This window comes from Oncorhynchus kisutch, linkage group LG16 (genome assembly GCF_002021735.2).
Source record: "Oncorhynchus kisutch isolate 150728-3 linkage group LG16, Okis_V2, whole genome shotgun sequence".
Classification (NCBI taxonomy): domain Eukaryota; kingdom Metazoa; phylum Chordata; class Actinopteri; order Salmoniformes; family Salmonidae; genus Oncorhynchus; species Oncorhynchus kisutch.
Genome location: NC_034189.2, coordinates 42,271,669 through 42,298,816, shown reverse-complemented (window position 1 = coordinate 42,298,816; position 27,148 = coordinate 42,271,669). Strand labels below are relative to the sequence as shown.

At 43.6% G+C, this 27,148-nt stretch overlaps 2 protein-coding genes across 5 annotated transcripts; one reads left to right on the top strand and one right to left on the bottom strand.

The window, feature by feature from the left end:
* Positions 1-47: 47 nt before the first annotated feature.
* On the bottom strand, positions 48-7,957 carry LOC109878161 (metalloreductase STEAP3). Of its 4 annotated transcripts, none has more exons than XM_020470381.2 (6): positions 7,701-7,833; positions 5,777-6,276; positions 4,964-5,491; positions 4,582-4,746; positions 3,184-3,234; positions 48-1,565 (listed from the first exon to the last, which is right to left on the bottom strand). In XM_020470381.2, exons 1-5 carry the CDS (start codon positions 7,735-7,737, stop codon positions 3,229-3,231), a joined length of 1,236 nt encoding a protein of 411 aa, XP_020325970.1. In that variant the 5' UTR covers positions 7,738-7,833; the 3' UTR covers positions 48-1,565; positions 3,184-3,228. The 4 variants fall into 4 exon arrangements, with proteins under 4 accessions (XP_020325970.1, XP_020325971.1, XP_020325968.1 ...); XM_020470382.2 differs by having other exon boundaries at positions 3,218-3,234; XM_020470379.2 differs by lacking the exon at positions 3,184-3,234 and having other exon boundaries at positions 7,701-7,957.
* A 16,189-nt stretch (positions 7,958-24,146) lies between these two features.
* Positions 24,147-26,052, top strand: LOC109878157 (complement C1q-like protein 2). The gene is made up of 2 exons (XM_020470375.2): positions 24,147-24,996; positions 25,474-26,052. The coding sequence occupies exons 1-2, from the start codon at positions 24,415-24,417 to the stop codon at positions 25,651-25,653; spliced, it is 762 nt and encodes a 253-aa protein (XP_020325964.1). The 5' UTR covers positions 24,147-24,414; the 3' UTR covers positions 25,654-26,052.
* The last annotated feature ends 1,096 nt before the right edge of the window (positions 26,053-27,148 follow it).

Genomic DNA, 27,148 nt, shown 5'->3' with positions numbered 1-27,148 from the left:
GTGAGTGGCAAGTAAATACATTCATGAACTTCTGCATAACAAATGGGTAAATTGTGGAAAATAGTGTGTTTATTCTGCCAATAAGCACTATAAGAATATACATGTCTTTGATTTCCTTTTGTGGATAAACCTATGGAACTTATTGCATTTAACAGAAGAAATGTAACAGTCAGAATATAAAATAGCTCTTACAATTTCACATGTACCAGAGTCCCCATGACAGCCGGTTAGTTTGATTGTTCAATAAAATTAGTACATTTTATACAATGTCATCATATTTCAATTATACTTATAACAGTGTAACTTCAACACAAAAACAAAACATGAGCTATCCTCGATTGGGTTTGGTGCCAGCAACAATTTGGGACTCGATAGTAAATTTTTGCAATCTTCGACAATATATTTTCACAATCTTTGGTACACATTTGATCTTTGAAAGACTCTGACCAGGTAAAGTATAAACATTATAGTGCATTCATTGACACATCAAAACAATGCAACAATAGCCTAAGGCAAAAAAATATAAAGGTCCCAAAAAAAAATTTAACACATCGCCGATGCAGTAAGAAGTGATTACACAGCAGAAGCAGGCATGACACCACCGAACAACTGATGACATTGCTGTGAGGTGCAACATTTTAGCTCTGACTGACCACAGCAGGCAAATCAGACAGCTGAGCCAGATTCAGCCACGAGCAGGGCAGACAGAGCTGAGGCATCTAACAGCACTACAACTACAGTGTTGGATGCCTAGGCTTCCCTCACGTTGAAGTGTATGCCTGAGACAGTACAAGGTTGTTGTTTTTTTACCTGATAGCATTGGATGCCCAGTATCTGACTGGCTAAGACACTAGTAGAAAGACAATGACAATGTCTGGTTTCCAGTTTAGTTAAAGGGAGTAGTGGCAGCGAATTAAACGCAGCACTATAATAGTCATCTCCAAAATGCATCACTGTACATGTGTCGGAGGCTTAGTGAGCAATAGAACCATGGTATATTTTTCAAGAGAAATTAACTAAGTTAGATGGTAGTGTTAGAGATGACATGTCTAACAAACAAGAAGCATGTTCACGAGTATAACAAAGGCCAATGAAATCCCTAAATTGCTTTGATGCATAAGGCTACTGTTGGTGAGATTACATCCCTTAATATGACACAGTCAGTACTTCTCTCCCATCTCCACTTGCCTGCCTCTGTGTGTGTGTGTGTGTGTGTGTGTGTCTTCCATGCTCCCTTCATTCAATCATGCATGTAAGACTAAACCAAGCATCTCTCAAACATTACTGATGTCCTCCTGTGATGGCCCATTACGCTCGTCCTCAGGCAGTGTGAACCGGATGGCTCGGCTTTTCTCCCAACCCCTCCTGATACGACTCAGCCGGAGAGCCACGCATGGCAGGGACAGAGCCAGCCTCCCCAGCAGCACAGCCAGCGGCAGGGCCAGCACCAGCAGGAAGGTGGGAGGGAGGTAGAAGCGATACTGCTCCGGGTCCAAGCCCCGGTCCCAGCCGTAGGTCAGCGTGTGGAGGGTGGCCATCAACAGGGCCATGTAGCCCAGTCTGGACTGGAGGGGAGAAAGAGAGAGGACCATGATAATTAATAACTTTGAGTTGAACTGAATCTGGGTGATAGCCGGCTTCAGATGTACTCACAACAAATTAATTTGGTTTGAAATCCAGCATTTTCATTCAATACAATGTCAGGTCATGAGATCTATGGCCAATTTCAAATCAAATCAAACTTTGTCACATGCGCCGAATACAAATGGGGGGGGGGGGGATCAATGTAATAGTCTGGTGGCCATTTGATTAATTGTTCAGCAGTCTTATGGCTTGGGGGTTAAGCTGTTAAGGAGCCTTTTGGTCCTAGACCTGGCACTCCGGTATCGCTTGAAAATGTCAGTTTAGACACTTTTAGCCCTGCGGCTTCGTGAATGTTGACCTGTTTAAAGGTCTTGCTCACATCGGCTACCGAGAGCGTTATCACACAGTCATCCAGAACAGCTTGTGCTCTCGTGCATGCTTCAGTGTTGCTTGCCTCGAAGCGAGCATAAAAGGCATTTAGCTCGTCTGGAAGGCTCGCGTCACTGGGCAGCTCGCTTCTGGGTTTCCCTTTGTAGTCCCTAATAGTTTTCAATCCCTGCCACATCCGACGAGTGTCAGAGCCGGTGTAGCAGGATTCAATCTTAATCCTGTATTGATGCTTTGCTTGTTTGATGGTTCGTCTGAGGGCATAGCGGGATTTCTTATAGGCGTCCGGATTAGTGTCACACTCCTTGAAAGCGGCAGCTCTAACCTTTAACTCGATGCAGAATTTGCCTGTAATCCATGGCTTCTGGTTGGGATATGTACATACGGTCACTGTGGGGATGATGTCTTCGATGCACTTATTGATGAAGCCGATGACTGAGGCGGTATACTCCTCAATGTCATTGGATGAATCCCGGAACATATTCCAGTCTGTGCTAGCAAAACAGTCCTGTAGCGTAGCATCCGCGTAATCTGAACACTTCCGTATTGAGCGAGTCACTGGTACTTCCTGCTTTAGTTTTTGCTTGTAAGCAGGAATCAGGAGGATAGAATTATGGTCAGATTTGCCAAATGGAGGGCGGGGGAGAGCTTTGTATGCATCTCGGTCTGTGGAGTAAAGGTGGTCTAGAGTTATTTTCTTCTGGTTAAGTTTGCCTGCATTAAAAGTCCCCGGCCACTAGGAGAGCCACTTCTGGGTGAATATTATATTTTATATTAAACGTTAAAATACACTTACAAACTCTTGAAATTATTATAATCCCCCCCCCCCAATACATTGCCAATCAAACCCCTTTATGAAAGACTAAATGCAAATGAAGTTGGCCTACCCAGATGTACTGAACACCTGGGAGATGATTGTTGACCTTTGAACCTTCTACATAACCTTTTAGTAACTCAACATCTTAGTGAGGTGAAAGGAAGTGGTGATTTGAGTGGTATATTATATGTGCAGTATATTAGCTCATCATGGAAGCACGAGTGTAGTAAAGAGGCCCAAGGGAACAGTATGACCTACAAGCTCAACATTTGTCCTTAATGAGCCCCTGTAGTCAGCGTGTGTGTGTGTGTGTGTGTGTGTCTGTGTCCGTGTGTGTTCCCTCTAATTATTAGCACAGTACAGGGCACTACAGAGAGCAGCTGAATTATAATTACCCATGACAGGTGGGAAGGTTCAGTCGTGACTCACCCATTTCATCATCATCCCTAAATATACACAGAAAAAAATATAAACGCAGCATGTAAAGTGTTGGTCCTGAGCTGAAATAAAAATTTCCAGAAAATGTCCATACACAAAAAAAAAAGTGTATTTCTCTCAAATGTTGTGCACAAATTTGTTTACATTCTGTTTAGTGAGCATTTCTCCTTTGCCAAGATAATCCATCCCCCTGACTGGTGTGGCATATCAAGAAGCTGATTAAACAGCTTGATCATTACACAGGTTCACCTTGTGCTAGGGACAATAAAAGGCCACTTTAAAATGAGCAGTTTTGTCACACAGCACAATGCCGCAGATGTCTCAAGTTGAGGGAGCGTGCAATTGGCATGCTGACTGAAGGAATGTCCACCAGAGCTGTTGCCAGATAATTGAATCTTCATTTCTATACCATAAACTGCCTCCTTAGTCGTCTTAAAGAATTTGGCAGTACGTCCAACCGGCCTCACAACCGCAGACCACGTGTAACCACACCAGCCCAGAACCTCCACACCAGTCTTCTATACCTGCGGGATCGTCTGAGGGGGGTGCATCTGCCTGTAATAAAGCCCTTTTGTGGAGAAAAACTCATTCTGACTCCCCAGTGGGTGGGCCTGGCTGCTAAGTGGGTGGGTCTACGCCCTCTAAGGCCCACCCATGGTTGCACTGCTGCCCAGTCATGTGAAATCCATAGATTAGGGCCTAATTTATTTATTTCAATTTGACTGATTTCCTTATGAGAACTAACTCAGTAAAATCTTTGAAATTGTTGCATGTTGCATTTATATTTTTGTACAGTATACATGTGTATTACTTAAAATACTTAATGCATCTAATTTTACCAATAATTATACAAGGCTCTGTTAAGAGTCCCAGCCTAACTCACTTAAAGCGATGGCCGTCTGTCGTCAGCACTACGAATCAGCTGGACTGAACTCACTACACTGTCTGGCTGGCTGCAAGCTTAAGGGACTGCAGGACTATAATCTTGATGGAGAATAATGCTCAAATGTTTTACTGCGGCATCGGGCTGTAGGCAGACAGGCCATTCTGACAGGCCAAGCAGAACCCAGGCCTTTTATCACACGAACTAGCAGCATGTGACTAATCTGGCGCCGACTGGATCAGCTTAGCATACATATGAAGGGAAAGTTCAAATCCCTGGAAAATGGAACCATAACAGTAAAGTTCCCCCTTTATGAATTCCGCGGCATGCGAGGAGAAGAGTTGACACACACAGCTCAGAGGTTGTCTTTCTACAGTAGGCTACAATGTTAAATTTGTTTTGCCAGTCTTTGACTGCTTCATTGAACTACTGCTCATGTACACAGAAAAGGTGTCTGTGCAAATGCGCTGACCTGTACGAAGCTGAACTCCCTCCAGTTGAGCGAATTTCCCACAGTGGGCAGTGAGGAGATAGCCAGCAGAGAGAGAAGGCCCAGGGCCAGGATGCCTATAGACAGATACAGCTCCATCCTCCACACCTCCTCCTCTACCCACGAGTCTTCCTGGCCTACCTTCACCTGCACAGTAAACACACATTGTTGCTTACTGCGATGTCAAGTGGTTACACTATGAATAATCCATTACAAATGTTTTACCATATTGAAAACGTTCTAAATGCTGATGTAATGTAATGTTTTTAATGCTTTAGAACTATACATATATAATAGCAATACTAATTCATTAATAGTATGTAGGCTAAACTATTTCTAAATAGTTTACTGATGCTTTTCTCACCTGTTTGAAGGCAGCGTTGAGCAGCTTGTAGCGAGCAGACCTGCGCATGGGCAAACACAGGCTGTAGACGGCGTGCAGCGCTGCGCAGAGGAAGGCACAGAGGCCCAACTGCTTCCGCTGCTGCAGCCAGCGATCCAACCAGTTGGGGAAACGCCTGTACTTGGTGCCCCACGACAGCTGCAGGAAGGCAGCCACAAGGCCGGGCAGGTAGACCAGAGCCAGGGTCACCAAGGCCACCGAGGGGAGTGTCACGTTTACCATTTCCACCGGAATTTTGTAGAATGTGCTCTTCCCTGCCGTGGCATACGGTTGGACGACGTCACGAAGAAAGTTGTAGGCGTAGAAGAAGAAGAAGAGGCCGAGGGTGGAGAGACATGGGACGCGCCACGAGGGGAAGAGGTACAGGGGGGTGTTCTCTATCTCCTGGGCAGAGGAGAGGCGGCCCATGTCAACAGGGATGAAGCCCAGACTGCGGCAGATCTGGAGTACAGCGCTCTTGGCCTTACTACTGTCACTGCAAATCAGCACCTGGATAGTAAAGAGGCGAGAGTCACAGAAGAGTGTCAGGGAAGGGAATCTTCACCAAGGAGAACCCAACTGAAGAGACACAATACTCTACCAATAGCCTACATCACACCTGTGATAATATGGTTGCAACATGAGAATGTGAAACATGTAACATTACATAAACTGTGGACATTGTCCGGTTTAGAGCAAAAGACTATAAAACAGTACATCCAAATGTAATTCAGAGTAGTAATGTCTGTCTGTCTTCTCTGGCACTGTTGTGTGTGCAGAGGACTTAGGCTTTACCTGTCTGCTGCCGTCCCTTGGCCCCGTCTGCAGGCTCCAGGCCGAGATCACATTGAAGGCCTTCACCACACTGCTCTCTGGGAAGATATTGGCCAGCTGCTCCGCGTAGGACTGCTTATCCCTGTTGATCTTAGTACCATTACTAACATCTACCAGAGTCTTCCCCACTAGCGGCTCCTTCAGCCCAGCCAGGGTGGAGTAGTGCTCGGGGAAGAGGGCCACGAACACCAGGTCAGCCTGGGTGGCAGCCTGGTGCTGGGTGGTCACCTCAGCCTCCTCGGGAAAGAGGGAGGCACAGCGCTTGGGATTACGGCTACCCACTACCACCCGGTACCCAGAGGCTACCAGCCTTGTGGCTAAAGAGCGGGAAAAGTCACCTGTGCCCAGGATGCCAACCAAGGGGGTACCTGGATCAGAAATTGAGGTTTTGAGGTGTCTGGGGCTGGCACCACCAAGTATAAGAGGCTTCTTCATCTCCTCCTGGGGCATCCTGTCCTGAGCTGAAAAGAAAATGAAAGGTCGCTAACATTGTTAAATGTCTATCAATAGACAATTGTATCTGTGCAGCATTCAATGTAAAGATGACTTTGTTATTGACACTAATTAACACTGATGTAACGTTGATTCAACTGGCAAACTAGCTAACGTAAACTCACCCCATTCCGTACAAATGTGCGCAACCGCAACATTCAAACGAGGCTACAAAGGAAACTAATGGGACTGTAGCGATTTTGTTGACTTCAAAATCGGGGGTGTGAACTACGTTTCTATTCAAGCGTTGATCGACATGGTAATGGCTCTATAGTATTGGAGAAAAGTTTTTAAAAAACGGACCCTCCGTTACATCGTGTCATGTCGTAACGTACAGCACGCATAAAGAAACTAGTTCTGTATTACAATCCCTCTCCACCAGGTGTAGCACTTCTCTCATTGTTTAAAAACAAGAAATGGACAGTGACGGGGGTAAGGGGGAAACCTAGTCATTTTTTGCATTTTTGCATGCGATCATCATTCTCAAAGCCGCTGTTTACTTCTAAGATCACCTTACCACTGCCCTAAAAACCAGATTCAAATTCGACACAAACCTTCAAATAGGTATGTAATGACACATTATAAACTCTTTGTAGTGTTTTATTTACATTTTATAGTCGATAAGGTGATGAATTGGACAGTCGAGTGAAAAAAAAAGCGATTTTCCCACACAACATCTCTCCTTCTCACTATCACGCATTAATTTCGCTTCCCCACCCGCCATTTTTAAAAAGACCCTACGGGCTCATCCCGCTTGAATTATGCATAAACGGGCAGCATTTAGGTCATGTAATTGATTCTGTTGGAAAGGGGAGAAATTGTGCTTTACAGTGGTATTGACATTACAGTTGATCTGGAAGTATTATGTTTTGGGGGGAGCTAAAATAAGGGCAATTGTACGGACCAAGGCGATGTACGAGTTTACGTGAATTTACGTTAGCTAATGCAACCTGCTTTATAACTGCTATAACCAACTAGCTAGCGAACTTGTTACTACTACTACTACTAGGCCAGCGAAGTTACTAGCTATACATCCTTTATTTGTGCACACCTCAATACTTAGACATTGAGGTATTGAAGCCAGGGCTGCGCATATTGATATTCTAGCTAGCAAACGTTACTCCTACTCAAAGGAGAGCGAACGCTAGCTAGCTAACAGTTAGCTAGCTAACAGAACAGTTAGCTAGCTAACTGTGCAGGCTAACGTTACCTACCTGTTATTGCTTGGTTGAAAGCAATGCTTGCCAGCTAACTTTTTGCTCCAAAATAAAGAACACGGAACTACCAACTCTTTTCGGCCAACTTCTAAAAATGTCCTATTTATACTTTAACTAGCTAGCTACAGCAAAACAGTGGCCACAAATTATTGTTGAATTCGTGTTTTTTGGCTCACCTTTCTCGACGTCTGTGTATTTATGTCTTGCGCTCATAACTTTGTGACTCAGAAATCCGTCCCCGCCCCAACTGCCCCCTCTGTGTGAAGAAGATAAGTTCTTCCCCAAACTGACATGAGAGTTGGCCTACAATAGGCTAGGACTGGCCATTCAGTTAACAGTAGCAACAGTGTACGTAATTCCTATCAAGAAGACAGCAGTCAACCCATAATTAACATGGTTCGAAAAGCTCTGACTCGTATGTAAAATTGATTGCAGTGTCTGTGGGTATTTAGGATTTTTATTTCAAGATGTTCTCTGTGGTGCATTCATTTTGCATTGGATGTTTGACTTGCTGTATCACACGTTTATTTTCCATGGGGATCTTAAATGCTGCTGTTTTAAAAGTCAGCCCAGGGATTTACTGTAAATTAAAAACATAGGCCCACTAAAAGTAAAAGGGAGATTTGACTGCAGGTCAGAGGCTGTCAACACTTTTCTGCCTTTGCCAACTGTAGAAGGTTAAATGTATCCTTCAGGCTTACATGGTTTCGTCTGTCTCTCTCTCTACTCACATAACCTACATTTGTCCATTTTCTATCCATTTGTAAATGATGGATTTTGATGATAATTGATTAACATATTTGACCTATGACTATGACCTATGATGGACATATTGTAATCTAATTTTGGAAAGTCATGTGGCATTGATTGCGCAGTATGTTTTGACGTGAGTAGGCTACATCCAAATGTTATGTGACTCCATTTCCATGCCTCTCCTATGTCAGACATCGCCATATATTGCTGCAGCATTTAAGGCCACTTTAAACTCTGACTTTACACTCCGAGATCCGTTATGGCATCAGTGTTTGTGGTTAACTTTCATCTCAGCCGACAGCTCTATCTGGGCTCATGTTGGATGCCAGGCATGTCCGAACCATTTCCCCGCCTGCCTTGCTCCCAAGCCCTGGCTGCTCTGCAGCATTACTGTAACCTTCCCGGCTCCATCGGTCAAGAGGAGTGCGTAAAGCTGGGATTTTAGTGGAAAGCCTCAGCCTTGATCACAGAATCACACAAATATATGACCATCGGCATCCTTTAACTCGTCCGTGACTGATTTGGAGTATAATATCACACTACTCCCTCTTGTAATCTATAAATCACAGAGCATTTAATGTGGTTTATTGGAAATAAATGACACAGGACCAACGTTTTTTCATGAAGATTGTATACATATTTCATATACATGAACCTGTGTTTCAATCTATTTTAACATGTAATATTTCCCTTTGTGCCACCAACTGTAAGAATGCATTTGCCTACCAGCAGCAGAGAACCATTGCCACATTCAGTTTACTTACAGTGAGGGGTTAAGTTATTTCTCTTCTACAACATGTTTTAAGTGTATAATGTAAAGACTTGATTTGTAACAGAACAAGGGACTACTCACTCTGTGACCTTTAGGGTCAAAGGTCAACAGAGATCCAGCCAAGTCTAAAAACCTTTGTCCACGTCATTCACTGGCACCACTGCCCAAATCTTTCTCCCAGACTGAGGACATGTTGTCATTATGAGCTGGGCAGTTGGCGCTAATGCAGCCCAGCAGACCTTGACTCTGTGAGTCAGTCTCACTGCATCAGATAACGTAGACTGGGCTGGAGAACTGGGTCAGGCTAGAGTTGGAGCCTGGGAGCAGACATGTATAGCCAGCAGTAGCAACTCATGGTCAGCGTATTGACAATGGAACACGTTGGTGCTTCAAAATTTGGACACATACACAGACAGCGGCGCAGACCAACGTAAAACTCTGTGTTTACCTGGGATTTTGCTGATGATATTTCAATCGGCATTGCTCACATGATTTCAAACAAAATTATTGCATTGTACCATATGTCAGTCTGCATGTTCCTAACTAAGGTTGGATATACTGTACTGGGCTATGTGACATTTGATTGAGTCCTCTACCGCCATTGGCCTCTGAAAAAATATCATCCTCCTAACGAGATGTGTGATTAGGGAAATTGTACCCTATGAATCTACCACAGGGCAGCGGTCGGTTCATTGCAATGACCTCCATAGCATGGATAGTGGTGCGCCCTTGCCTCCCTCTTTCCATGGGTGTATTGTTCAAATCCCTGGTAGTTCACATCAGCAGCCATGTGAGTAATGAGGCAGTAAGCATTTATCTTTTGTTGATGGAAACAAATGTGTTTATACTGAACTGGGTGGAGCACCGAGAGAATTCGGTTTAATTTGTGCTATATGAAACAGGTCCAACTTAATATAAAATTGATCCTCAAATTCGTTTTTCTTCTAGGTCTACACAATCAGATAAAAGCTCATAGATTTAACTTGTATACTTTTGTGAGTGGTGTATTTCTTTGATTGGTTGAAATGTAATGTATGCTATATATAGAAAAGAGGGGAGTTTTGAAATCCATTATAAACATTGTGGATCGTATAAGAACCAGTGTAGCGGAGTTTCCTTTTCCTTTTCGAAAACACCAGCCTGCCTTTACTTTGGCCACTAAGAAACGTAGTTATGCAGTTACACAGATGTGTGTAAACCATGTCCTGTTGGCCCTTCTCTTTGAGGAACTGTTTAATCTTGACTTGAAATGACTAATACAAACCTACATACTTCGATGACCACTAATCTCTTTGTGTATGTTTTCAGTGACCTGTTACTATATCATTTTGGATTATCGAGATATTCACACAGCTAAAGTGATAACATGAGATTGAATCTGTTTTGGAGATACCCAGGCCTGTTGATGATGAAATTATAGCTCAAATCCACCCACATCAGAAAAACTGTTTTCTGCCCCTCCCAAAAGATAGAATTTGTAGATAATTGGCCCTCTTTCTGGGACCAAGCTTGGCCTGTTGAGGAGTGTCGGACTCCATCCAAGCTGGAGGGGTGCTCTCATCTTATCTACGAACATAGACAGGGCTCTAACTCCACTAGCACCACAATGAAATAGGGTGCAGGCCAGCCTGCCAGCTTAGTGGAGTCTGCCATTAGCACAGTCAGTGTAGTCAGCTCAGCTATCCCCATTGAGACCGTGTCTGTGCCTCGACTTAGGTTGGGCAAAACTAAACATGGCGGTGTTCGCCTTAGCAATCTCACTGGAATAAAGACCTCCTCCATTTCTGCCATTATTGAAAGAGATTGTGATGCCTCACATCTCAAAATAGGGCAAATTAATGTTAGATACCTCACTTCCAAGGCAGTTACGGTCAATGAACTGATCACCGATCATAATTGTCATTGGCCTGACTGAAACATGGCTTAAGCCTGACGAATTTACTGTGTTAAATGAGGCCTCACCTCCTGGTTACACTAGTGACCATATCCCCCGCACATCCCGCAAAGGCGGAGGTGTTGCTAACATTTATGATAGCAAATTTCAATTTACCCCCCCCCCCAAATTTTTTTTATATGTTTTCGTCTTTTGAGCTTCTAGTCATGAAATCTATGCAGCCTACTCAATCACTTTTTAAAGCTACTGTTTACTACAGGTCTCCTGGGCCGTATTCAGCATTCCTGACAGAGTTCCCTGAATTCCTATCGGACCTTGTAGACATGGAAGATAATATTCAAATTTTTGGTGACTTTAATATTTACATGGAAAAGTCCACAGACCCACTCCAAAAGTTTTTCGGAGCCATCATCGACTCAGTGGGTTTTATCCAACATGTCTCCGGACCTACTCACTGCCACGTCATACTATGGACCTAGTTTTGTCCTGTGGAATAAATGTTATGAATCTAAATGTTTTTTCTCATAATCCTGGACTAATCGGACCACCATTGTATTGCGTTTGCAATCGCAACAAATAATCTGCTCAGACCCAAACCAAGGATCATCAAAAGTCGTGCTATAAATTCTCAGACATCCCAAAGATTCCTAGATGCCCTTCCAGACTCCCTCCGCCTACCCAAGGACGTCAAAGGTCAAAAATCAGTTAACCACCTAACTGAGGAACTCAATTTAACCTTGCGCAATACCCTAGATGCAGTCGCACCCCTATAAACAAAACATTTGTCATAAGAAACTAGCTCCCTGGTATACAGAAAATACCCTGAATTCTGAAGCAAGCTTCCAGAAAATTGGAACGGAAATGGCGCAACACCAAACTGGAAGTCTTCCGAATAGGTTGGAAAGACAGTACCGTGCAGTATCGAAGAGCCCTCACCGCTGCTCGATCATCCTATTTTTCCAACTTAATTGAGGAAAATAAGAACAATCCAAAATGTATTTATGATACTGTCGCAAAGCTAACTAAAAAGCACCATTCCCCAAGAGAGGATGGCTTTCACTTCAGCAGTGATAAATTCATGAACTTCTTTGAGGAAATCATCATGATCATTAGAAAGCAAATTACGGACTCCTCTTAAATCTGCGTATTCCTCCAAAGCTCAGTTGTCCTGAGTCTGCACAACTCTGCCAGGACCTAGGATCAAGGGAGACACTCGAGTGTTTTAGGACTATATCTCTTGACACAATGATGAAAATAATAATGGCCTCTAAACCTTCCAGCTGCATACTGGACCCTATTCCAACTAAACTACTGAAAGAGTTATTTCCTGTGCTTGGCCCTCCTATGTTGAACATAATAAACAGCTCTCTATCCACCGGATGTGTACCAAACTCACTAAAAGTGGCAGTAATAAAGCGTCTCTTGAAAAACCCAAACCTTGACCCAGAAAATATAAAGAACTATCGGCCTATACCGAATCTCCCATTCCTCTAAAAAAAAAAAATGAAAAAGCTGTTGCGCAGCAACTCACTGGCTTCCTGAAAACAAACAATGTGTACTGATCTCTCTTTTAACGAACATATCAAGACTGTTTCAAGGACAGCTTTTTTCCATCTACATAACATTGCAAAAATCCGAAAATACTGTCCAAAAATGATGCGGAAAAATTTATCCATGCTTTTGTCACTTCTAGGTTAGACTACTGCAATGCTCTAGTTTCCGGCTACCTGGATAAAGCACTAAATAAACTTCAGTTAGTGCTAAACACGGCTGCTAGAATCTTCACTAGAACCAAAAAAATGTGATCATATTACTCCAGTGCTAGCCTCTCTACACTGGCTTCCTGTTAAGGCAAGGGCTGATTTCAAAGTTTTACTGCTAACCTACAAAGCATTACATGGGCTTGCTCATACCCATCTTTCCGATTTGGTCCTGCCATACATACCTACCCGTACGCTGCGGTCACAAGATGCAGGCCTCCTTACTGTCACTAGAATGTCTAAACAAACAGCTGGAGGTAGGGCTTTCTCCTATAGAGCTCCATTTTTATGGAATGGTCTGCCTACCCATATGAGAGACGCAGACTTGGTCTCAACCTTTAAGTCTTTATTGAAGACTCATCTCTTCAGTAGGTCCTATGATTGAGTGTAGTCTGGCCCAGGAGTGTGAAGGTGAACGGAAAGGCTCTGGAGCAACGAACTGCCCTTGCTGTCTCTGCCTGGCCGGTTCCCCTTTCTCCACTGGGATTCTCTGCCTCTAACTCTATTACAGGGGCTGAGTCACTGGCTTACTGGTGCTCTTCCATGCCGTCCCTGGGAGGGGTGCGTCACTTGAGTGGGTTGAGTCATTGACGTGATCTTCCTGTCTGGGTTGGCGCCCCCCCTTGGGTTGTGCCATGGCGGAGATCTTTGTGGGGTATACTCAGCGTTGTCTCAGGATGGTAAGTTGGTGGTTGAAGATATCCCTCTAGTGGTGTGGGGGCTGTGCTTTGGCAAAGTGGGTGGGGTTATATTCTGCCTGTTTGGCCCTGTCCGGGGGTATCGTCGGATGGGGCCACAGTGTCTCCCAACCAGTCCTGTCTCAGCCTCCAGTATTTATGCTGCAGTAGTTTGTGTCGGGGATCTAGGGCCAGTCTGTTATATCTGGAGTATTTCTCCTGTCTTATCCTGTGTCCTGTGTGAATTTAAGTATGCTCTCTCTTTTTCTCGCTCTCTGAGGACCTGAGCCCTAGGACCATGCCTCAGGACTACCTGGCATGATGACTACTTGCTGTCCATAGTGCTGCTGCTCCAGTTTCAACTGTTCTGCCTGCGGATATGGAATAGTGAGCTGTTCACCGGACGTGCAACCTGTCCCAGACCTGCTGTTTTCAACTCTCTAGAGACAGCAGGAGATGTAGAGATACTCTGATGGATCGGCTACTGAAAAGCCAACTGACATTTACGCCTGAGGTGCTGACCTGTTGCACCCTCGACATCCATTTTGACCCTGCTGGTCACCTATGAACATTTGAACATCTCCACCCGGCACAGCCGGAAGAGGACTGGCCACCCCCCATAGCCTGGTTCCTCTCTAGGTTTCTTCCCAGGTTCTGGCTTTTCTAGGGAGTTTTTCCTAGCCAATATGCTTCTATACCTGCATTGCTTGCTGTTTGGGGTTATAGGCTGGGTTTCTGTACAGCACTTTGAGATATCAGCTGATGTAAGAAGGGCTTTATAAATACATTTGATTTGTGATATGTCTTGATCTGACAGTGTGCCAGCAGCAGCTCATGTCCTCCACGTGTTAGTTTATCAACAATGGGACTCTGATAGTGTTGGGTTAAATCACCCTTTTCGTGTCTGAGAGAGAGATATTTTTTTCCCTTGCAATGGTGGAAAAAGCAGCACATCAAAAGCAGGATTATCAACTATGTCCATCACCTTATTTGTGTGGGTTTATTCCTCTTAGAAAAACCTACCAATGTCACAGCAATACAAACTGTCACGATCGTCGTCAAGGAAATGACCGGACCAAGGTGCAGCGTGGTAATTTTTTTCATTTTAAATGTTGCCAAAAAAAAACAATAAACAGAACGAACAAGAAGCTCTGTAAGGCTATACATAACAAAGACAACAACCCACAAATAAGAAAAGGAAAAAGGCTGCCTAAGTATGATTCCCAATCAGAGACAACGATAGACAGCTGTCCCTGATTGAGAATCATACCCGGCCAAAAACAACAAACCAGAAAGCATAGACTTTCCCACCCGAGTCACACCCTGACCAAACAGACATAGAGAATAAAAGGATCTCTATGGTCAGGGTGTGACACAAACATCTAAACTGGCTACTGTTTCACACATCATTTTGGTATCCAACGGACTGATCGTGTGGGATTTCTAGGTTAGAATCCACTGTAGTTCAAATGAATAAATAACAGGCATAAGCAAACTTGTTCTCATTGGATTGTATTATGTAATATAAAACCAATCGGGGTATGCTTGAGTTTATTTATTTAAAAAATATATGCTATGCTCCACTGCGTCCTTTTTTTCCGGCAAAATAGCTTATGGGAGAAAGAAAAAAAGTTTGACATCCCTTACCACAAACATACTTTACTGTTGAAAAGGTGGACTTACAGTATATCAACCACTGGAATTACATTTACTGAAATAGATTCATTTGGATTGTTGTGTCAAAAAGGTGAGCTGGATTAAGTCATGTAGCACCTTAAAGGGCTTAAAAGGTCCAGCGGAAGAGTCAACCCATGTAGAAGGGAGTCCTAGGGTGATCCCCAGCAGAGTCCCATCCACCATCATCTGAACACAATTCAAGAGAGCCTTAATCAATTGTTACACCAAATGTAAACCATGTGCTACCAATTAGGATTTAGAATAGTCAATGGTGGACATTATTTTGTTCACCAGCCCAATCAGGCTTGTTACGAGAGTAGAGAGGATATTTACTGTTCAAAAGGGCACTTACCTTCTGGCACGCGCATCGGTGAGAGAGGTCTGAGCATGTGAACCAGGGAAGCGTCTGATATTCCAGACCCAGCTTTGGTAGTGGTACATGGATAACCTGGGTATGTGCCCATTGGAGCACCTGTTACTAATGGAAATCAGTGTTATATAAGGTAAATGACTAGCTGAAATCTCGCGCTCTCTCTCTGTGAAATGTGAGCTAGCTAAAGCACAATCACCTGCTCTCATTGAATATGGGTTAACTCCATTTTGGGCCGTTTGGCAATCCTGTGGTGGAGGTGAATTGAGGAAATTCTGTGCCCACTGACATCCCTGTGGTGGAGGGAAAAAATCCAATTGGCAGGGAGGAAGTAGAGTAGTTCTGGCCTTTGGAACTGAAGTGACTTTTTGTATTTTTTTATGTCGCTGTGTCAGACCTTTCAGCAGTTCATTTTTCTGCGGTGGTGGGACAAACTGGGAAAGGACATAAACATGAGAATTGCTGATTGCAGTTAAAATAGGACTTTGATTTACATATAAAAAAAGGGACAGTTTGGAGTGAGTAGCCTACCTCAAATCCATGAAGAGTCTCAGCTACCACTGGACAAATGGGCAGCTCCAACATGGCGTGCTTCACTGGTGGAGAAATGGGCAGTTCAACCACGATGGGCTCCACTGGAGGTGGAGGGAAGAAATGTGATAGGGCGGGAGGAGGCTGAGTTGTTCTGGCCTGTGGAACTGAAGTTTCCATGTCTTTCTGTCTTTTTCTGTGTCGCTGTGTCAGACCCTTCAGAGGCTTATTTTTCCGCGGTGGTGGGAAAAACTGGGATAGGACATAAACAAATCAAATTGTATTCGTTATATACACTGAATACAACAAGTGTAGACCTTACCGTGAAATGCTTACTCACAAGCCCTTAACCAACAATGAAGTTAAGAAATTAATAGTTAAGAAAAGATTGACTAAATAAGTCAAATAAAAAAGCCTACATAAATGTGTGAATTTCTAGGACCATGGATTTACATATTAAAAGAGATAGTTTGGAGTGAGTAGCCTACCTCAAATCTCTGAAGCGACTCAGCTTCCACTGGAGCGATAGGCAGCTCAAACATGACGTGCTTCACCGGTGGAGAGATGGAACGCTCAACCACGATGGGCTCCACTGGTGGAGAGATGGGCAGATCAACCATGATGGGCTTCACTGCTGGAGAGATGGGCAGCTCAAACATGACGTGCTTCACCGGTGGAGAGATGGGACGCTCGACCACGATGGGCTTCACTGGTGGAGAGATGGGACGCTCGACCACGATGGGCTTCACTGGTGGAGAGATGGGAAGCTCCACCACGATGGGTTTCACTGGTGGAACGATGGGCTATATATAGTGGTTTAGAAACTTAAAGTTAGTCCAGAAACAACACAAATAAATTATCATGTAATTGACACATGGCCTAAAACATACCCGTTTGCTTACTTATGAAAATGCAAACCATAATAATCATCCCTCCCTCATCATCCATCTTAACTCATGCGGTCTCATCCAATGAAGAAACGTACCTGTGCCCTACTCTGTGTGCACAACAGGGTAACACAACACCACATGACGAACTTAGATTGGTACTCCTGACACTTCTGCCATGCAATCTCAATCATCTCCTTAAGAGTCCCAACACTACAGGAGAGGAAACACACCAGGTTGTTTAGAATGGGTGGAAGGAGGCTTCACACCGTGAATACAAAACGGTCTTTAGATTTTAGACCTGAACTCAATCTAGGTACTCTGGGTAATCGAGGTCATCTGAAACTCCATTACATTGGTCCAAAATCTCAATGTAAAGGCAGTGTAATCATAGCACTCCAAATCCCAACATTAATGTACTGGACGACAGTGTAGCTGTGCAGATGTCGTTGCTGTGTTAATGAACAAAGTACTTACTTTGCAAGAAGCCCAGAGGATGCTGTGAGGACTCCTGGCTGCTCCTGTGGGCTCTGCTGAGGGAGATCGGAGGAAGTAGGGAGGGGGAGGGGGAGATAGGCAGGAGCATCGACAATCTGAGAAGAACCAGCCTCTATTCCCCAGTTGGCCCATTGATCAGGTTGATGCTGGTGGTTCACAGGTGGAGAGATGGGAAGCTCCACCACGATGGACTTCACTGGTGGAACGATGGGAAGCTCAAACGTGATGTGCTTCACTGGTGGACAGATGGGCCGATAAACAACGATGGGCTTCACTGGTGGAAAGACAGGAAGCTCAACCACGATGGGCTCCACTGGTGGAGAGATGGGCAGATCAACCATGATGGGCTTCACTGCTGGAGAGATGGGCAGCTCAACCATGATGGGCTTCACTGGTGGAACGATGGGAAGCTCAAACGTGATGTGCTTCACTGGTGGACAGATGGGCCGATAAACAACCATGGGCTTCACTGGTGGAAAGACAGGAAGCTCAACCACGATGGGCTCCACTGGTGGAGAGATGGGCAGATCAACCATGATGGGCTTCACTGCTGGAGAGATGGGCAGCTCAACCATGATTGGCTTCACTGGTGGAGAGATGGACAGCTCAACCATGATGGGCTTCACTGGGGGAGAGTCGGGCAGCTCAGCTACAATAGGCTCCACTGGAGGTGGAGTGAAGAAATCCTCAGCCCTTTGGCATCTCTTTGGTGGAGGGAAATAATCCAATAGGGCGGGAGGAGGCTGAGTAGTTCTGCCCTGTGGAACTGAAATTTCCTTGTCTTTCTGTCTTTTTCTATGTTGCTGTGTCAGGCCCTTCAGTGGCTTATTTGTCCACGGTGGTAGAGCAAATTGGGAAAGGACATTAACAAATCCAATCAAATTGCATTTGTCACATGCACTGAATACAACAAGTGTAGACCTTACCGTGAAATGCTTACTCAAAATGAAGTAAGAAAAGATTTACTAAAATAGGACCATGATTTACAAATTGAAAGGGACAGTTTGTAGTGAGTAGCCTACCTCAAATCTCTGAAGCGACTCAGCTTCCACTGGAGGGATAAGCTGCTCGACCACAATGGTTTTCAGTGGTGGAGAGATGGGAAGTTCAACCACGACAGGATTCACTGGTGGAGAGATGGGCAGCTCAACCACGACAGGCTTCACTGGTGGAGAGATGGGCAGCTCAACCACAATGGGCTCCACTGCTGGAGAGATGGGCAGCTCAACCACAATGGGCTCCACTGCTGGAGAGATGGGCAGCTCAACCATGATGGGCTTCACTGGTGGAGAGTTGGGCAGCTCAGCTACAATAGGCTCCACTGATGGAGAGATAGGCAGATCAACCACGATGGGCTTCACTGCTGGTGAGATGGGCAGCTCAACCATGATGGGCTTCACTGGTGGAGAGTTGGGCAGCTCAGCTACAATAGGCTCCACTGGTGGAGAGATGGGCAGATCAACCACGATGGGCTTCACTGGTGGAGAGATGGGCAGCTCCACCATGATGGGCTTCACTGCTGGAGAGATGGGCAGATCAACCACGATGGGCTTCACTGGTGGAGAGATGGGCAGCTCCACCATGATGGGCTTCACTGGTGGAGAGTCGGGCAGCTCAGCTACAATAGACTCCACTGGAGGTGGAGTGAAGAAATCCTCAGCCCTTTGGCATCTCTTTGGTGGAGGGAAATAATCCGATAGGGCGGGAGGAGGCTGAGTAGTTCTGTCCTGTGAAACTGAAGTTTCCATGTCTTTCTGTCTTTTTCTACGTCGCTGTGTCAGACCCTTCAGTTGCATATTTTTCCACGGTGGTGGAGCGAAGTGGGAAAGGACATCAAGAAATCAATTTTGCATTTGTCACATGCCCCGAACACAACAAGTGTAGACCTTACCGTAAAATGCTTACTCACAATGAAGTTAAGAAAATATTTACTAAATGAGCTAAAGTAAAAACAAAAAGACCATATTCAGAGGGGTTGGGTAAAATGAGGAAGACACATTTCAGTTGAATGCATTCACATGTACAACTGACTAGGTATACAACTTTCCCTTTCCATATAAACGTGAGAATTGCTGATTGCAGTTAAAATAGGACCATGATTTGCAAATTGAAAGGGATAGTTTGGAGTGAGTAGCCTACCTCAAATCTCTGAAGCGACTCAGCTTCCACTGGAGCGATAAGCAGCTCAACCACAATGGGCTTCACTAGTGGAGAGATGGGCAGCTCAACCACGATGGGTTTCACTGGTGGAGAGATCGGCAGCTCCAATACAGTGAGCTTTACTGGTGGAGAGATTGGCAGCTCAACCATGATGGGTTTCACTGGTGGAGAGATGGGACACTCGACCACGATGGGCTTCATTGGTGGAGAGATGGGCAGCTCAACCACAATGGGCTTCACTGGCGGAGAGATTGGCAGCTCAACCATGATGGGTTTCACTGGTGGAGAGATGGGACGCTCGACCACGATGGGCTTCACAGAAGGAACGATGGGCTATATATAGTGGTTTAGAAACTTAAAGTTAGTCCAGAAACAACACAAATAAATTACCATGTAATTGACACATGGCCTAAAACATACCTGTTTGCTTACTTGTGAAAATGCAATCCATAACAATCATCCCCTCTCGCATCATCCATCCTAACTCATGCTGTCTCATCCAATGAAGAAACGTACCTGTGCCCTACTCTGTGTGCACAACAGGGTAACACAATACCACATGACGAACTTAGATTGGTACTCCTGACACTTCTGCCATGCAATCTCAATCATCTCCTTAAGAGTCCCAACACTACAGGAGAGGAAACACACCAGTTTGTTTAGAATGGGTGGAAGGAGGCTTCACACCGTGGCTATGAAACTGTCTTTCAATTTCAGATCTGAACTCAATCTAGGTACTCTGGGTAATCGGAAACTCCATTTCATTGATCCAATATCTCAATCAACTTAACTGTAAAGGCAGTGTAATCATAGCACTCCAAATCCCAACATGAATGTATCTGGTGGACAGCGTATCTGTCCAGATGTCGTTGCTGTGTTAATGAACAAAGTACTTACTTTGCAAGAAGCCCAAAGGATGCTGTGAGGACTCCAGGCTGCTCCTGTGGGCTCTGCTGAGGGAGATCGGAGGATGTAGGGAGGGGGAGATGGGCAGGACCATCGACAATCTGAGAAGAACCAGCCTCCATTTCCCAGTTGGCCCCTTGACCAGGTTGATGCTGGTGGTTGTAATAGTCCTTCCCGTTCTCATACTTGTACGCATACTCATACTTGTACTCGTTGTTGTTTAGGGTCCACCTCTCTGTAAAAAAAGAATGAGAGCAGAAGCTTTATCCTCTCATATCCATAAAGGAAGGTTAATAAAATGATACAACCAAGACCCAACTGAGGTGTGAAATACTTACCCCATTGGCCATGTTTTTCATTCCAGTGGAAATATTCATAATCGTCGCCCTTGTAAAACCCGTCCGCATCAGCCTTAACAATATAATCAACACGGAGACAGTCAAACGAGAACAACTTTAATGAGAGTAAAACCTGTTACTGAAGCAAAATAGCTGGAAGGTACAGTTTAAATTGAATCCCTTTTAATGTTATCAGAATGTATTTGGGGAAATCAAATCAAATTGTATTTGTCACATACACATTGTTAGCAGATGTTAATGAGAGTGTAGCGAAATGCTTGTGCTTCTGGTTCCGTGTCACGCCTTGGTCATTGTGTTTTGTGTTTTCGTTATATATTTGGTCAGGCCAGGGTGTGACAGGGGTTTATGTTATTGTATTTCGTATTGGGGTTTGTAGTATTTGGGATCGCGGCTGATTAGGGGTGTTGTATAGGCTTGGCTGCCTGAGGCGGTTCTCAATCAGCAGTCAGGTGATTCTCGTTGCCTCTGATTGGGAACCGTATTTAGGTAGTCTGAGTTTCGCTTTGTCTTTCGTGGGTGATTGTTCCTGTCTCTGTGTAGTGTTCACCAGATAGGCTGTATTAGGTTTCACGTTCCGTTTGTTGTTTTTTGTATTTATTTAGTTATTTCATGTATCGTCACCTTTTCCTTCATTAAAGAACATGAGTAACCACCACGCTGCATTTCGGTCCGACTCTCTTTTGACAAACGAAGAACGCCGTTACATTCCGACAATGCAGTAATAACCAACGAGTAATCTAACCTAACAATTCCAAAACTACTACCTTATACACACAAGTGTAAAGGGATAAAGAATATGTACATAAAGATATATGAATGAGTGATGGTACAGAACGGCATAGGCAAGATGCAGTAGATGGTATCGAGTACAGTCTATACATATGAGATGAGTAATGTAGGGTATATAAACAAAGTGGCATAGTTTAAAGTGGCTAGTGATACATGTATTACATAAAGATGCAGTGGATGATATAGAGTACAGTATATACATATACATATGAGATGAATAATGTAAACAAAGTGGCATAGTTTAAAGTGGCTAGTGATACATGTGGCTAGTGATACATGTATTACATAAAGAGTCCTTAATTTAAACAATAACAAACTGGAGATGCCGCCTCTGTTTTGGGGAGAAAAAAAAAGAGGAATGGGCCTGGAGAAATGTAACCACTCAAATTCAGACGGAGCTGGCCATCCATGATATCCAAATGAGTTTTAACCATGTTTTAAGGTTATACAGTGTTGTTTTCATTACATTTACATTGCTTACACACAGTGGAGTAAAACAAGCTTATATGTTGTGTTCTGATGGGGTACGTATGACAATTGAATTAAGATCATGAGGCATGTACAAGTTATATTCTATAAGAATCAAATGGGTATATATCATTAATTAATAAATAACTAAGGGTTATAACTTTAAGGAACCAACCAGCTAATGTTGGGAATATCTTGAAAAACTCCTGATGTCAATGTTCGGTTACAACCAAACAGGGATCAAACTGGAACATTTCCAGGTCTATGTCCCTGGAATGTTATGACTGCAACATCATTGTACTGATATTCCATGGACCGACAGGAAACGTTTTGAATGTTGCCAGAACTTTAGTGCCCTGAATGCTGATTGGCTGACAGCCGTGGTATATCAGACCAAATACCGCATATATGACAAAACATGTATTTTTACTGCTCTAATTACATTGGTAACCAGTTTATAATATCAATAAGGCACCTCAGGGGTTTGTGGTATATGGCCAATATACCACTGCTAAGGGCTGTATCCAGGCACTCCATGTTGCATCATGTTAAGAGCAGCCTTTAGCCGTGGTATATTGGCAATATACCACACCCCCTCAGGGCTTATTGCTTATGTAACCCACTGGGCACAGACATCATTTCAACATCTAGTTTTGATTTAATTTGGGTTAAGTTGTCAACTAAGGTGAACGCAACAGCAAAAATCACTGGGTACTTGCTAACTCTGGTCTATGGTGATAGTGTGGAGGAACGCACATTCCGCCCTGGCCCAGAGCTAATAGGCTACTTGCTACCGCCCTGCTCCAGAGTGAAGTGTTTGATTACTCACATTATATGGATCCATAGTTGCTGGATCCATGTTTAGTCAATCTTCAACACAGACGCACTGCACCATCCAACATCTCCGGTACAATTTCCGGTAAGGTCTCCAACATTCGGAACAACAGACCTTAATGTTTTCAGAGAGTGATCCAAGTAGTCGTCTCCAGAAACAAGTCGATTTAAACTAGCATTGATTGCTCGGGGTTATTTATAGGCTAGATAACGTCACAATACTCATCGTCAGATTGGAACTCAGAGATTCTGTAACTCATTATGTAAATGTGGTAACACAACTTTGAGTCATAATGCAAGTAATCACACTGCACGCGACCACTTTTGACATGGGACGGGTTGGTAATTTGAGTCAAATATTTGGCCACTTCCTTGTGTTTGTTTAAAGTTGAAAATCGAGTAGCCTAGCCTAGGCCTAGCCAACAAGACAAAAAAGGGTTAAAGGGAACACTCACAGCAACACATTAAATGACTATTCTGTTCTATTTAAGTATATGGGAACACCCATGGGGAACATACATAGGACATATTTAGTCGGTTTGCATTACCAGTGTCTATTGGTAGCCGATAATGACGGACTCAATAACAAGGGATGACCTGGAATAAATGTTAGCTTAGCTGTTAGCTGATTGTTTAGCTGCTGAGACAGGGTGTGAGATGTTAAACCCCAGCTCTGAAACAGAAGGATTACCAGATTTGTTTCAGACATGAAACCGTCACTTTCTTAGTGATTGAAGACAGAATACAAGAATGTGTGAATGTAAATGTAGGTTGACATGGATGGTGTGGGGTATGCCATTTGTTACAAAGAGGAGGTGACGAACTAATATTTCATGAAACAAATATTAGATAGGCCTACAGTAAAATTACTCAATTGTTAAATTCATTTTAATGCGCATTGATACCATAGGCTAAATGTTTTGATTCGTGTTGATTTTCAGCGTTCTAATGATTGGGAGTGGTGCTGAAAGGACAGCTCCTGCCCCATACATAGAGCTTTTCGTTTCGCAAAAAAATTATAATGGCTATTCTGTTCTATTTAATTATATGGGGACATGTTCTGTACAACCACATGGTTTGCATGTAACAAAATATAAATGGCGGGATCAAAGTGTTTAATGCTTTCTAATTCCATATCTTCCTTGCTGTAATATTAGGATTTGTAATTCATACATAAAGATTGCCCGATTATTGTTTCGATCTTAATCCAAATTGCAAAAGGCTTTACTCCGCATGTGTTACGTCAGCGACCCCCGTAGGACTGGAATAGAATAGGAGCGCTCCAAATTCGTGTTTAGAACCAGCGAGCGCCCATCCATGCCAATATTCGTACCCTTCGTCTGTCTGCTCTGGCACGAATGCCTAAGGCTTATGGACAAAACAAAATAGAATAGTTGCCTTGAGGAAGAAAATATATTTGGTGTCCGTTTTTTTCACTTCTAATTACCCACGCAAACCTTCCACTATTACTCCTCCAAGCTCAGCTGACTTTCTATCGCTTGCTTCTCGGATAGTGCAGAGGAAGCGACTTGTGGCCGCTGTGGTTGGCATCGTCATGGTGTTGGCCCTTATCATAGTAATACCGCTGCTTGTGCAAAGTACCAAGACTTCGGCTCGCTATGAGATGATGGGCACCTGTCGAATGATCTGTGATCCATACAGTTCGAAACCCGCCAGCGCCACGGCCATGGAGCTTATGCAGGACCTGAATGCCATCCCGCCGCCAATGGCGCATGGCTCCAAAGGTGAATTAGGGCGACCTGGGAAAGCGGGACCAAGGGGTCCACCGGGAGAACCAGGACCCCCTGGCCCAAGAGGACCACCGGGAGACAGGGGTGATTCCGGGAAAGCTGGTTACCCCGCGGTGGTTACCCCGCGGTCCGAAACGGACACGGACGAGGTTAACATGGCACTCGGTGAAACAAAGGTTGCGTTCTATGTCGGGTTGAAGAACCCACACGAAGGATATGAGGTGCTTAAATTCGACGATGTTGTCACAAACTTGGGAAATCAATACGACCCAACCAATGGCAAGTTCACTTGCCAAGTGTCCGGAATGTATTTTTTCACATACCATGTGTTAATGCGAGGAGGCGACGGGACAAGCATGTGGGCAGACTTGTGCAAAAACGGACAGGTAAACATTATTTCATTCAATTAGCATATACGAACATATTGTATTCTCATTCACGAATTTATTTGAAAACAATTCATGTCTATAAAATATTATAAATGCATGCAAAAACCCAAAGGGTATGGAGAAAAACGAATACTTTACGCACTAATTTTACGCACTCACTTTATATAATGTAGCTAGTGAACTTTTCGGCTTTATATTAAGACATGTACGTCCCTTCGCATTTTCTTAGCAATGGTAAACTCAGTTAAATCGGGTAGGTTATACATTAGATTACCACAGTAAAGAAAGGCTCGAACATTTATCTGATTAAGCCTTTGTTCCCCCTTCTGTGATGTCCAAAGTGACATAATATCATCTATTCTACAAAGTGGTAGTGGAGGAATTTGTCTGACAATAAGAGACGAAATCAAATAACCAGAAAATGTCAAACTAATGAGGATTATGCTTATTTTGTGTGTCCCTTCCACTACACAGGTTCGGGCAAGTGCTATTGCACAGGACGCAGACCAGAACTACGATTATGCAGGTAACAGCGTGGTTCTACACCTGGATTCCGGAGATGAGATTTATGTCAAACTGGACGGTGGCAAAGCACACGGAGGCAACAACAACAAGTACAGCACCTTCTCTGGATTCATTTTGTATCCAGATTAAATAGCCTGACAAGTTTGAGGCTACCCATGACTCTTCCTCCGAATGAGGTCCAAACAGAACTTCATCTTTAATTTCGCTCTCTCATTTCCTTTGAAGAGCAAGGTGCTTGTAATGGTCTTCTAACCACCAATAATATATAGGATAAATAGGCTATATAGCAGTTGAGGTTGTTTGATTGAATGTGGTAAACATGACTTTATGCAGTAGTTTGTTTTACTCAATAGGAACCCCTTATGTTGAGAAATAGCCTATATGTAGCTACGGTCAAATGCACAGAGATAGAATCATATAACCCATGTGATCGGTACATTCAGAGTCCAGAGTTGTGTTTTATATTACATCTCTAGGCCAATAATGCATTATATTTTGTCCTCATGTACCAATAAATATTATTTTACAGTATGTCTCATTGAATGTTTTTTCAAATATTACATGACAGAGCGAGTTACAATAAGTAGGGACTGCATACATTTTCGTACTGGTTCCCCGCGGAAAACCAACCCACAACTCTGGCATTACATGCACCATGCTCTACCAACTGAACAACACGGGGACCACAGCATGGCTGAGTCTTATGGAGCAACGCTGCAGGTTAGAGTGACAACCTGCCATCCAATACTAGCACTAGTGAAGGTGCTCCTCACATATACATTCTATCAGAGTCAAGACTGAAATGTGTGATTTTCCTTCACACATTTCATGTTTTCTTTACGGCTTCACTTCAAAAGAAGTGCACAGCCTTAGGGTTAGTTTATGTTGAGGGTCCTTATTTGCTCAATCTCCACAAGGTTAGTGGCTATTTGACAAAGAAGGCAGTGGTGTAAAGTATTTAAGTAAAAATACTTTAAAGTACTACTTAAGTAGTTTTTGGGAGTATCTGTACTTTACTATTTATATTTTGGGCAACTTTGACTTTTACTTCACTACATTCCTGAAGAAAATAAAGTACTTTTTTACTCTCCATTTTCCATGACATCCAAAAGTACTCGTTGCATTTTGAATGCTTAACAGGATAGGAAAATTGTCCAATTCGCACACATCAAGAGAACACCCCTGGTCATCCCTATTGCCTCTGATCTGGCGGACTTACTAAACACAAATGCATCTTTTGTAAATTACGTTTGTGTTGGGGTGTGCCCCTGGCTATCCGTACATTAGTAAAAACAAGAAAATGATGCCGTCTGTTTTGCTTAATATAAGTAATTTGAAATGATTGATACTTTTACTTTTGATACTTAAGTATATTTAGAACCAAATACTTTTAGACTTTTACTGAAGTGGTATTTTACTGGGTGACTTCCACTTTTACTTGAGTAACTTTAAGGTGTCTATACTTTTACTCAAGTATGACAATCGGGTACTTTTTCCACCACTGAAAGACGGTGATAATAATCTGTCCTTTCTACTACCTGAGGCCGCAGGTGTGTTTAGATTTCGTTTGTAGTTTAGGGTTGGGTTTAGGAATGTGGTTTAAGGTTGGGGTAAAGTTCAGGGT

Excerpts from the sequence above, each read along its gene's own strand:
- LOC109878161 (XM_020470379.2), bottom strand. The coding sequence starts at position 7,737 with ATGAGCGCAAGACATAAATACACAGACGTCGAGAAAG. Across the intron at positions 6,277-7,700 it reads ATACACAGACGTCGAGAAAG|CTCAGGACAGGATGCCCCAG; the intron begins GTGAGCCAAAAA and ends TTTTCTTTTCAG. Across the intron at positions 1,566-4,581 it reads GGGAGTTCAGCTTCGTACAG|TCCAGACTGGGCTACATGGC; the intron begins GTCAGCGCATTT and ends TCTCCCCTCCAG.
- LOC109878157 (XM_020470375.2), top strand. The coding sequence starts at position 24,415 with ATGGTGTTGGCCCTTATCATAGTAATACCGCTGCTTGTGCAAAGTACC. Across the intron at positions 24,997-25,473 it reads ACTTGTGCAAAAACGGACAG|GTTCGGGCAAGTGCTATTGC; the intron begins GTAAACATTATT and ends TCCACTACACAG.